We start from the raw sequence: 13,071 nt of genomic DNA, 5'->3' as shown, positions 1-13,071 counted from the left end.
ACAGTAGATGAATGCAGAAACAACATAATTACAAACCATGCCTGGCTACATACCAATCATCAAAGCACTGATGTGTCATTCATCATCACAGACATCATGTCAAACTCAACCCCTTATCGTCTTGATCAAGGTGTGGTGTCTCTGGGAGCTTTTCCATCAGCACATAGTATTCTTATAATTTTCACATTTATATCCAGTGTTGTGAGGTAAAGTAATGCGTAATTTTATTACTTTCCCCAGTTACGAGTAGTGTAAGGGATTATAATTTCCAAAACAGTAATTATGTTACAGTTACTAATCCATTATCCAAATAACTTCAAGTTGCATTACTTTCTCCAACGCTGGCACGGCGCTAAAACGAAGTGTGGATATAGGTCAGGCTATGCGAGACTACTGCGCTGCCATAACATGCTTCGTTTTTTTTGTCCTAGTTAGGCAAATAAATAAAAAGTATGCAGTTTGGCTGATTGTTGACTCCTCCTGTAAAGCTAATTAATGTTCCAATAAAGTGGATTCAGTTCTAAAAGGAGCTCGTTAAACAGGTTGTACGTCACTTAATCGGAAGTTAAAGTAATACAGGAATGTACCAAGTAAATTGTAATAAATAAAGTAATTGTATTACATTTTAAAGGAGTAATAAGTCATAGCTAACTAATTACATTTCCTGTCCTGAGTAACTTGCCCAACTGTTTATATCTACTAGATCAGACCTGGGCATTATGCGTCCTGGGGGCCAGAACCGGCCCTCATGATGGTTCTGCCTGGCCCGAGAGGTCTAAGACAAACCACACCATTTTACTCATGAAGATAGAAAAATCGAATGAGATGACCTAAATTGGCGGTTTTGAGTGATTTTCATAAATGCTGAATTATATCAATACCAGGAAACCCTTAATAATATAATATATTAATCTAAATATTGATCTAAATATTGATTTAAACCATATTGCTCAGCCCTATTTGTATCACACGCATCACAATAATTTAATCTTTCAGAAATTTAACTTAGTCTTTTCTCCCTCTTTCCGCTGTTCAGATCGGCAAACTCTTCAACATTGTGACGGGAGGCATAGGCTTACAAATAAGCATTCCACCTCTGGAGGGCTTCACTGATCTACCTCAGGTGCTAGAACAGCTGATGACTGAGAAGGCCAACCCAGAGACCTGGAACAAGTAGGTGTAACTATGACTTGCCTGCGAAATAAGCCAAACGAGTAACTATGACCTCAGGTGTTGGTTAGGACCCCAAGCTATCTGTGAATGTGAGATGTTTTAGTTTGTTTTTTCCCCGTCGTCTTCCTTCCTCTGTGATTGCCCTAATTTAAATTCCTCCTGTGTTTTGTTACAGACTTGAAAATATGCTAGAAGCCCTACTTTCTACTTTGAAAGGGACACCACTTTGGGACAGTATCCCGCCTGTTGCCTCAGTGTTGGAGAAATTCATAGGAGCCATGGTTAACAACTTGCAGGCAGAGAATGGTGAGAAGGCCACTGAACAGCAAAGCTATATTGGCTTGCATTTACATGTCTCAAAGTGATGACCTATTCTAGAATCTATTGCCTTGCAAAATATACCAGATAGCAATATTATAGAGCAGGGGTGTCCAAACCTTTTTGAACAGGGGCTAGATTAGATAATGTGAAAATACCGGGGGGCCAGCTGCTACTCACATCATATTGGTTATTAAAAATAAATAAAAAAATCACATACATTAGACAATTGATTTTGTTTACCATCTGAAAACTATAGTTCCACCTGTGTCGTTGCTACTTGGTGCTTGTCTACAAACTGTATGATAGGGCTGTCATCATTAGGTGAACAGGAAAAAGATAAAGTGAACTTGCTTGATTAACCAGTACTGTGTGGACGGCCACATATAGTATATTTTGAGAGACAAGCCGAAGGCCACTTAAAATCGTTCCGCGGGCCACAATTGGTCCCCGGGGCAGACTTTGCACATGCCTTTTATAGAGGATGTAGTTGTCTATATTTTTCATATTTCATTGTTTTTCATTGTTCCCCCAAATGTGGGGAACTTCAGAGCAACAGCCTTCAAAATGGTCAAAATGTCTTTTATTCCCCACAGCGTTCATACTAAGTCTCCAAAGGCCCATAATGACCCTGATGGCAGATATTGTACATTCCGTCAATAGCAGTCACCTCAACTTGACTGATTTGTCGGAAACAATGCAGGTGGCCATCCAACTCACGGTGCAGGCTGCCCATCAGGTTAGACTGCCTCTATCTGTTCTGCATGACTGCTTCCCAGAGAGAGAATGACGTGTGTGTGCGTGTGCGTGCGCGCACGTGTGTGTGTGTGTGTGTGTGTGTGTGTGTGTGTGTGTTTGCACATGTTTGCTCACCGTTTTTTATGGATGCGTGTGCGTCTGATGATGTGGACAGAAAAACAAGATCTTCATGGTTATTAGCAACAACAATGCGTAGCTGTCATGCTAACTTACTGTAATACATGATGTGTTGAAAGTTGCCATTCTTGCCTTAGTGGAAAAACACATCGGAGGCTATGTTGTTGTTCATAATAGATATGTGGTGTTATTGTTCCACTACCCACATCAGCCAGTGGGTGGTGCTTACATACCGCAAGTTGTAAAAGGCGTTTGACAGCCACACAATCCAGAGCATAATATAGGCATTAACTTGGCTGCTTAACACTTTGAATGGCAACATCAGAACACACCTGTAGGCTACGCATCAATGGTTGGGCTTTGTTACTTACATTGCTCACGCCTGATCCAAAGGTCAGATTATACTGTACAAAGCAATAGCAGTCAAAGGGTTAAGAAATGCTCCTTTTTTCGTGAAACTGATAAAAGGTCTGTTTGATTTACAACACAAAAGATAAAATATGATTACGGTGATTGATGTATAAAAAGACCTGCTGCATTTCACTACTGACTTTCAGTATTTGTCAGATACTGTGATATGACATATGCTTATCGGCACTGAGTCTATTGTCTAAGAGCGGGACACTGTTAAAGTCTTTCATATTGTCTGGTGGTTACCTTAGGGAGAATCTAGTTACAGTCTTTCAGAGAGTTCAAACACGGCAGAAACTCTATAGGTGACCCATTATTTGTTTGTATGTGTGTGCACACATATGTGTGTACCTCCTATGCAAGTGTATGAGAACTGATGATACCTGTGTGAGGCTTCTGCCCTTTTCATCGCCTCTCTCTAAATTGCATGAACAGTGCCATTATGACATTTCCCCTGTGCCTGTTGCTTTTGTCTCCATGTCACTTTGTTCTGTTTTCCTGTCCTCCTAACTCAACTGGTTTTTCTCTCAACAATGCGTGAGAAACACGATGAGCCCATTGCCTCTATTGTTGACATTTTTGCCCCGTAGGCGAACGGCACATTGGAGTGCAGTGAAGCTCTCACCGCCTGGGAGCCGGTGAGGGAGGCGGCGGGGCTGACCACGGACACCCTGGCCATGTGGTGCGCCATCAGTCTGCGGCCTGTCATGGAGGCCTATGCCGCAGCCCAGATTGTCTATCACAACCTGAACATGAGTGTGAGTCGATCAAACTGTAATTAAGTGGGGAAACCTCATTCAAACGTATGTTATTCTGTCAGAGGATCAAACAAAATGTCACGTGTGTGTGTGTGTGTGTGTGTGGGGGGGGGGGTGTTAAATTCTGAAGCGATCCATCTGACATGAGAAGAGTATATACATAAGAAAAACTAATTTCAAATGTGATTAACAATTTCACCACTTGGTGGCAGTGTTGATTCACCAAGCACACATGCAGTAACAACAAGCTGTCAGTAATCTTCCCTCTCTTGTATGTTGCCTGTACAGCACACGGGTGTGGGACCAGCCTCTACCGGCGCCACGGCTGCCACGATCGTGGCAGCTGTACAGTCTCTCTACCAAGCTGACGTTAACCAGTCACTGGTAACAGAACAGCTCATCATGGCCGTCTGCGACCAGCTCTCTGCTCTGGCAGGCCAGCCTCTGAGCCTGGAGGCACAGCTCCACTGGTACCAGCAGTTCCAGGACATGCAGCTGCAACAGAGGTGACTATCAGCAGCCATGATGCCCCTATCAGATGATGGCGATGATTGGTCACATGACGTGCTCTGGAAGGTCTTCATCTCATGGTTTACTACATGTTTTTAAAAGGAAACATCCACCCGAAAACACGTCAGCACTGTTGGACATTTTAATTTGCATTGTGTGCCCATTCTGTCGTTTGTTGGTGTATTTTTTCTTATTCCTGTCATAGCAGATGATTTTTCACCTATATCAAGCAATATAGCGACAGTATATAAAGCAATGGTATGTGACAGGTGTCTGTCCCTCAGAATCAAAGAGCAACGGCTTCTTTCCAGACTCCCCATTTTGCACCGGCATTCAATAATCATACAAGGAGGGGTGTCTGGTTAGTGTAGAGGAGGAGGGGTGTCTGGTTAGTGTAGAGGAGGAGGGGTGTCTGGTTAGTGTAGAGGAGGAGGGGTGTCTGGTTAGTGTAGAGGAGGAGGGGTGTCTGGTTAGTGTAGAGGAGGAGGGGTGTCTGGTTAGTGTAGAGGAGGAGGGGCGTCTGGTTAGTGTAGAGGAGGAGGGGTGTCTGGTTAGTGTAGAGGAGGAGGGGCGTCTGGTTAGTGTAGAGGAGGAGGGGCGTCTGGTTAGTGTAGAGGAGGAGGGGTGTCTGGTTAGTGTAGAGGAGGAGGGGCGTCTGGTTAGTGTAGAGGAGGAGGGGTGTCTGGTTAGTGTAGAGGAGGAGGGGTGTCTGGTTAGTGTAGAGGAGGAGGGGTGTCTGGTTAGTGTAGAGGAGGAGGGGTGTCTGGTTAGTGTAGAGGAGGAGGGGTGTCTGGTTAGTGTAGAGGAGGAGGGGTGTCTGGTTAGTGTAGAGGAGGAGGGGCGTCTGGTTAGTGTAGAGGAGGAGGGGCGTCTGGTTAGTGTAGAGGAGGAGGGGCGTCTGGTTAGTGTAGAGGAGGAGGGGCGTCTGGTTAGTGTAGAGGAGGAGGGGTGTCTGGTTAGTGTAGAGGAGGAGGGGTGTCTGGTTAGTGTAGAGGAGGAGGGGCGTCTGGTTAGTGTAGAGGAGGAGGGGTGTCTGGTTAGTGTAGAGGAGGAGGGGTGTCTGGTTAGTGTAGAGGAGGAGGGGCGTCCGGTTAGTGTAGAGGAGGAGGGGCGTCTGGTTAGTGTAGAGGAGGAGGGGTGTCTGGTTAGTGTAGAGGAGGAGGGGTGTCTGGTTAGTGTAGAGGAGGAGGGGTGTCTGGTTAGTGTAGAGGAGGAGGGGCGTCTGGTTAGTGTAGAGGAGGAGGGGCGTTTGGTTAGTGTAGAGGTAAAAGCACTCGCCTACCAGTACCAGTAGCGGTACTTCCGGCTTGGTCAGATGCTCCTGCAGACACAATTGGCCATGTCTCCGGGTGGGAAGATGGTGGGGTATGTGTCCTGGTCGCTGCACTAGCGTCTCCTCTGGTTGTTGGGGCGCCTGTTCGGCAGGGAGGGGAACTGGGGGGAATAGCGTGATCCTCCCACGTGCTACATCAATAGACCAGAATGCAATGCAGCCTCAAGACATGTTGTTTTGAGTAATAGCCACAACTCACCTTTTCACTAACTGAAGTAGATGAAGCAGAGTACAACAGTAACTCACGATATGATACTATCACGATTCTTGGCCCTTGATAGTTGATAACGATGTCACGATCCATCGATTCTGTGATAATCAATACTGTACATTATATTGTAAGTAATTTAATCTACTACGATACTTCATGATATCTGTAACTGAAGAGAAAAAAAACCCTAGAGAGGAAAAAAGCAGGAACTATGTATTTATTCACAGAACTGACATGAAACAATGTACAACAAAGTGCACACACACACACTGCCTGCAACTAGTCCACGATTTCACGTGTGAAGTTACAATGTTTGATGTAAGTTCAAATGTTTAAAGCAAGGATACAAAATAATGCCTCACTAAAATCTTTTTGATCTGTGCAAATTAAGTTGACAGAAAAGTAAAAGAAAAAGAAAAATTCAGTGCCAGCATAATCAACTCCTTGTAAACCTGGACACAATTCAGCGCCTGCATGTCTTAATAAAAATATCCATATTTGGCGGCAGTGTATCACGATATGGTAATACGATATTGCGCCAGTGTCTTGATAATGTATCAATAGGAAGTATCACAATATATCGATATTTCGATATTTTGTCCCACCAATAGGGAAGGCAGTCCGCGGCTGTAATATACACACACACACACACACACACACACACACACACACACACACATCACCTAGGCATGAACTCACAGCTCCATTTGCAGTTGTTATATTATCCACATGCAGCAGAGGAAAGTCATTTGATGTACACTAAATTACACGAGAGGATTGGAACGATCACATTTGCATTTGAGCTTGCTTTAATTTGACTCTTTGCCTGAAAACAGGCAGATCTGCACAGACAGCGGCTTAACCGTGATTCAGCCAAGACACCCCCTTAAAATTGATTTTCCTTTATGCGTCAGCTGTAATGAACAGGGCATGGTGATAAGGATCACATTCTGCATATCTCAGGGAATCAATCAAGTCTGACTGCATGACTTATAGATCATTGATCACAGCAGAAAGACTCCAAAGTCTATTATCTAGGCTGAAATGAGAAAACTATGTGAATAAGTTTAAACCATAATGGTGATGAATTATGATGACTTCTGGCTCAAACTGAGAAATTATAGCTGTATGGTATTGAGGAAGTTAAAAACAAAATGCATGGGCTGCATTGCAGGAAGATTCAGGTTGGCAGTGAGTATTATTTTCATATACACTGCGGAAACACTTGAGGCTCATTTGAACACACTTTAGAATGATTTCCATAAAGATAACTATAACTATTTAAGAAATCGCTCTGAGATGGAACCAAGAATATTGTTATCGTTATCATTTTAGATGCTATAGTTTTACTGTAGTGTGAGAGCTTTTCTATTTACTTAGAATGATTTATAGTTATCTTTATAGTTATCATTCTAAGTGTGAATGGTCCTTTAAAGTCTTAATCCTCTTGTCCATAGAATTGCTTAGGAACTGTCACCTCACCTCAATTTTACAAATTGATAGAGGTCACACACATGTGCCAACTGGAAGAATATATACTGTAGCACTGAAACTGCAAACTCAAATCTGTACTTAACCCATCATTGTATTTCTTCTCTCTGCAGTTTGGCTTCCATCAAACTGCTCTCAGATCAGCTGCTAAGTATGGACCCCACCCTCCAGCCTTATGTGCAGTCCATGGAGAAAATGCTGCACCACATCTTGAATAACTACCAGCACGTTCAAGATGGCAGCTCGGCCCAGGACCTCTTCCAAGAAGCTGCAATGATCTTCCTGACATCCATGAACCTCACCTATGACCCCTTTATCCCCATGATGTGGGGAAACTTCTCTGAACTCAATGCGATGTCCCTTACCCAAATAATGAAGGGCGTCGTCAAACTAATAGTCCATAATAAGGTATTTGGGGATGTGCCTATGGTTTACCAAGCCATGGAGCAGTTTGTGGAATCCAACAACACCAGGCATCTTGTGGAGAAAGTTTTTGAGTTTTTCGCATGGTGGAACTCCACCCAAGCCTCTGGGATGGATCTGCTGACCCAGGCCCTGCCCAAAATAGCAGACACCCTCAGGGCTTTCTTCTCCATCCTGACCCAGATGATCCAGGACCTGCCGGGAAGCTTGTTTGAGCAGTTAATAGACCTAGCGGAGAACATTATTGCGATGCTGAGGCAGATAGCAAGCAGCAGTGATCTTCTGGCCCCCATGGACTACTACCTGAATCACCTTGAGGAGCAAATGAAAGGGGTTGGCCCAGTCAGGCGCCGACGTGAGGCCCCGATGATGCCAATGAGGGAGCCCATGGATGACTTCATAGACCTCTTCTATATCGACTACCCCGCCTTGTTCAAAGCCATCTCTGTCCAGCCCACCACAGATGAACTCGTGGAGACGGTCCATGTGTTCTTCGCCAACCCCGACCTGGGTGTGGTGATGAAGGGGGCGACTAGGGGCATGCCGTGGGGCTTGAACGTCTCCAGGGAGGAGACCATTGATGCCACGCTCGGGGTGCTCTCCTACCTCACCCTCCCCCACCTGTTTCAGATGTAAGGGCATGCTGTTAACATGGTGCCACTGCAATGTTATTACAGTTCACTAAAACTAAACTAAAAACTAGAACTTGGTCTGAAAAAAAACATTTTCTCATTCTGAACTTCTTCAATCTTGCCCCTGACAAATCCCCCCAACCCCCCCTCCCGCGCATGTGTGTGTGTGTGTGTGTGTGTGTGTGTGTGTGTGTGTGTGTGTGTGTGTGTGTGTGTGCGCGTGTGTGTGCGTGCGTGTGTGTGTGCGTGAGTGCGTGCGTGTGTGTGTGTGTGTGTGTGTATATATATACTCTATAGTATACTGTGTATACTGTATATTATACTGTATACTGTATATATACTGTGTATATATCTATATATATATATATATATAGATATATACATACTGAATATACAGTATATACTGTGTATATTGTATATATATACTGTATATATATACTGTGTATATATATATATATATATATATATATATATATATATATATATATATATACATATATATATACATATACACACATACATATACATATACACACACATATATACATATAAACAAATACTCAAACTAATACAATCTAAGCTAAAACTAAAAAAATGTAAACAGTAAAAACTACGGTAAACTGAAACGAACAAATAAACAACATCAAAGTAAAAACTAGTGAAAAATACAAAACTAGAGTAACTCTACCACTGCTATCAACCTCTGGGGCCTAGTGCACACTGCCAGGATCTAGACTGATATTAAATTTGCCACAACCCCTAGAGAGGTGATGTGGAAAGTCTATCGCTGCTTTGCATCTTGATGTTCTATGTGCCTTTGCTTTCCCCATGTTATGTCCTTGTTTCTTATCACCTTTTTTACTCAGCAAGTTACTTACCGGTACTTTCCTACAAAGGAAAAGCTGTGTTTGTCTTCAGTGAACAGTGTCTGAATCAAAGGGCGCAACTTTTATTGTTATACGCATGATTTTGCATACTGTATTAAGCACTTGACCTATATGAAGTAAACAATTAAAAATGTTCCCTTGAAATAAACAGTCCCTATATCATCTTTCCTCAGGTCGTCAACAATGGACCTGCTGACGAGCACCGTTGATATGCTTCCCCAGGGCTTCCCATTCTCCTCGACAGTGAAGGACTTCATCAGACGCCTCGCCGCTGAATCTCAAGGTAACTCCATTTCTCTTCCTTTGCCGTACGTCTCCATGGTTTCTGTAGCTCACTCACTCGCTGGGCGGCGAGAGGCCGCCTGGATTGAGTGCAGCTTCACCATGAGAAATGTGCATCACACACTCATTAGCTAAACGAGGGAATACCCATGTGGAGGATCCTCTTCCCCTCATTTCTTACCATATCTTTGCTTTGTCATCACTATTTTTCCTCCCACTCAAACTTAGCCTAATGGTTGCTGTGCTGTAGTGCTCTCTACATACCTGCTGGACACAGTATTCGACTACAGTATGTAATCCAGGAGCCACATAGCTTGGAACACTGCCAACTCTGACATTCATACCTGTTGTCAAGTCCACAGCGAGACACAATCCCCCCTCCAGCCTTTTCTACCATTTTCTCACTAATTGTACTTGGCCAATTCCCCCTGCTGTCCCGGGACTTGCTCCAACCCCCTCTGCCGATCTGGGGAGAGCCATAGAGCACATGGTTCCTCCAATACATGTGCAGTCGCCAGCCACTTCTTTTCACCTGACAGCAAGGAGCTTCACCATCAGGACGCTCTTCCCCCCAGTTCCCCTCCCCTGCGAACAGGCGCTCCGACCAACCGGAGGAGACACTAGTGCAGTGACCAGGTGCAGTGACGCCTACCACTCCGCAGTGGTAGGCGCCTGCTTATACCTCTACACTACCCAGATGCCCTCCTAACAGGATTTGTTAATGATGTTATTATTGTCTACATGATTATAGTGCATCATAATTAATTCTGGAGATACGAGTGATAACACTTCACGTCGGCTTAGCTGGATCTTCGAGGAGCCTTAAAGCCATATGGCCTTCCTCCAGCACAAAGCCACTCAGCACCTTATTAAATCTCATTAGCAAAGTAGAATTCAATCACTTACCTCCGTACTGTAAATGCTGCCGCTCGCACCCACACAAGTGGACTTCTATGACCTGCTTTTAATTGGCTGCTGTGCCTTTGTGATAATGTTTATAGTGCTTAGAATTACTCTGCAAGTGGCAGCAGCTTCACTTCTCTGCAAACCTCACTCATGCTCTCAACACATGCCAAAACAACGCACGCCACAACAGCTTCACTTCTCTGCAAACCTCACTCGTGCTCTCAACGCACGCCACAACAACGCACGCCACAACAGCTTCACTTCTCTGCAAACCTCACTCATGCTCTCAACACATGCCAAAACAACGCACGCCACAACAGCTTCACTTCTCTGCAAACCTCACTCATGCTCTCAACACATGCCAAAACAACGCACGCCACAACAGCTTCACTTCTCTGCAAACCTCACTCATGCTCTCAACACATGCCAAAACAACGCACGCCACAACAGCTTCACTTCTCTGCAAACCTCACTCATGCTCTCAACGTCCGCCAAAACAACACACGCCACAACAGCTTCACTTCTCTGCAAACCTCACTCGTGCTCTCAACGTCCGCCAAAACAACGCACGCCACAACAGCTTCACTTCTCTGCAAACCTCACTCGTGCTCTCAACGTCCGCCAAAACAACGCACGCCACAACAGCTTCACTTCTCTGCAAACCTCACTCGTGCTCTCAACGAGCCGCTGTAATTGCAGAGACCTCGAGGTGTCGAACACTCCGAGCTGAAACATCACCATGATCTAAATTTGGCCTAATTAAATATTCTGTCATCACCTCTTGCCGCCTTAGGTGCTGCCTTTCTTAGGGCTCGTCACGTGTGTTTTAATGCACGACAGCATCCGGCCCCGCTGGCCCGCCTGACGATGTTGCCCCATCGAAACGGTGCTAGTCGTAATAAAGCCCAGTGGGATGTCATGTTATTCTGTCTCCTTGCACGCAACGCTGCCCTCCTTCTCCCTTGCTTGTCCCCGTCTCCCTCTCTCTCTCTCTCTAATAACCTCTTTGCTCTCTCTCTCTCTCTCTCTCTCTCTCTCTCTCTCTCCTTCCCTCCCTCCACAGAGAACCTGGCCCTCATGCAGCAGACCCTCCAGACAGCCTCTGAGCTCTTCAGCACCAGCCCGGCTGACGAGCACTTCACAGGGATACTCAGCCACCTGACATCCCAGGTCTCTGCACTACCTGAACCTCTGCCACGCATCCATTATTCATTAGCGCACGGGCAAAATAGGGCTTGAATGCGTCCGAAGACACTTTTGGGGCTGATTATCGCACTTTAAGCACACTAAGCACAAATACTTCAAACATTTGTACTTATCTTGAAACATCTTAAAATAAACTCCAGAGTCCAGCATAGCACTCGTTGTCAGGGTGGATATTTCTGGAATGAAAACACCAATAGGCTTTATTTTATGCCCATTTTTAAATGGTGCAGTCGTTTCTATAAGTGACTTAAATGTGTGTTTGATGTGAGATGTGTGCACCTCAGGTGAGGAGCACCTAGCTGTGTGTGGCTAGGCTCCTCCCCCCCTGCTGTACAAGGAAGTGAGAGTGGAGACCAAAGCGCCACGGCTCCAAGCCAGTGAAACACGCACGCACGCACGCACGCATGCACACACACACACACACACACACACACATGGATGCGCAGGCACGCAGACATGCATGCGTGCACAGACGCACGCACATGTCCGACCTGCCAAACCTGCACCGCTTACTTCAACACCTGTGTGATTTTGTCCCCTTTCAATTTGACCATTTCATCCAAAAAAATGCATACAAAAAAGTACATGTTTTGGAAGGCTTCACTATTAACTGTATAACCTCCATCAGGGTGGTTAGATGGTTGTACTCACCCCTGGGTGTCGGTCAGGACACAATAATTCCACTACTAATTAATATTCTTCTCTTTATTGAATCAGTCCAGATGATAATAGCAGACTGGGATACTGGTTATAGGTCAATAATAATGATGAATAGGTACAGGGCATGTGTGGCTTGCAGGTCAATGACGCACACAAAGAAAGCCAACACAAACCTCTGGATTGCTGGGAGCATTCATCATATCAGAGGTGGATGGCATTGATTAGCCATTGTGGCCAATATCCTATATTTAGTAAAAGGCCAATACCAGTCCTATACCATATTCTGGTGGCCATTGTTATGCATTTTCAGTATTGCAGCTTCTTCTTGTTCTTACAGTGCGTGCCTGTTTGTGTTGCAGGTGTGCACCGTGGAGAAGATGGACTCCGTGCGTCCGCTGATGCAGTTTTTGTACATGGCTCCCGGCCAGCTGTGCCGCACGCTTCCCAGCCTGCAGCTCCTGGCCCAGCTTCTGACCAACAGGTCCGAGCTGTCCAACGCCCTCTTCCAGACCTTCATCGGAGACCCCGGCACCTACGACATCAATGCAAACTGGTAAAACGTTTTTCTAATGGTTTCTGAAGGTTGATCTCCCTGTAGACGGGTATATCCTAAAAAGGGGGCCTGACAGAAAAAGTTTGGGAACCACTGTGTAGTGGCTGGAAAGACAGCGAGGGGCTCAAAGGGCTTTACATACCATCATATCATCATGTCATATACCATACAACATCATACAAATACATATTACATGCACACATCTTATACTAAGTCATATACATACTTCATATACATCGTTTACTTAGTAAACTTTACTATATCATCATACATATGCCTGTCAGCATTATTTTACACAGAAGATGTTTCATAGACACAATTTGTTTACCTCTTGATAAAATGCATAAATCTGTGTGTGTGTGTGTGTGTGTGTGTGTGTGTGTGTGTGTGTGTGTGTGTGTGTGTGTCTGTCTGTCTGTCTGTCTGCCTTGTGTGTGTCTG

The 13,071-nt window shown here is 44.9% G+C and overlaps 1 protein-coding gene across 1 annotated transcript in view; it reads left to right on the top strand.

Moving 5' to 3' along the window:
* abca12 (ATP-binding cassette, sub-family A (ABC1), member 12) overlaps positions 1 to 13,071 on the top strand; it is a 75,154-nt gene that overhangs the window by 7,851 nt on the left and 54,232 nt on the right. The window contains exons 12-20 of the mRNA XM_083639476.1: positions 1,037 to 1,173; positions 1,349 to 1,479; positions 2,088 to 2,230; positions 3,369 to 3,536; positions 3,825 to 4,042; positions 7,195 to 8,136; positions 9,197 to 9,306; positions 11,275 to 11,381; positions 12,437 to 12,630. Of these exons, the coding sequence (XP_083495602.1) occupies positions 1,037 to 1,173; positions 1,349 to 1,479; positions 2,088 to 2,230; positions 3,369 to 3,536; positions 3,825 to 4,042; positions 7,195 to 8,136; positions 9,197 to 9,306; positions 11,275 to 11,381; positions 12,437 to 12,630 (2,150 nt within the window). The remainder of the gene's footprint in view (positions 1 to 1,036; positions 1,174 to 1,348; positions 1,480 to 2,087; positions 2,231 to 3,368; positions 3,537 to 3,824; positions 4,043 to 7,194; positions 8,137 to 9,196; positions 9,307 to 11,274; positions 11,382 to 12,436; positions 12,631 to 13,071) is intronic.

This window comes from Poromitra crassiceps, assembly GCF_964638095.1.
Source record: "Poromitra crassiceps genome assembly, chromosome: 6".
Classification (NCBI taxonomy): Eukaryota; Metazoa; Chordata; class Actinopteri; order Beryciformes; family Melamphaidae; genus Poromitra; species Poromitra crassiceps.
This window is presented reverse-complemented; position numbering and strand designations above follow the sequence as displayed.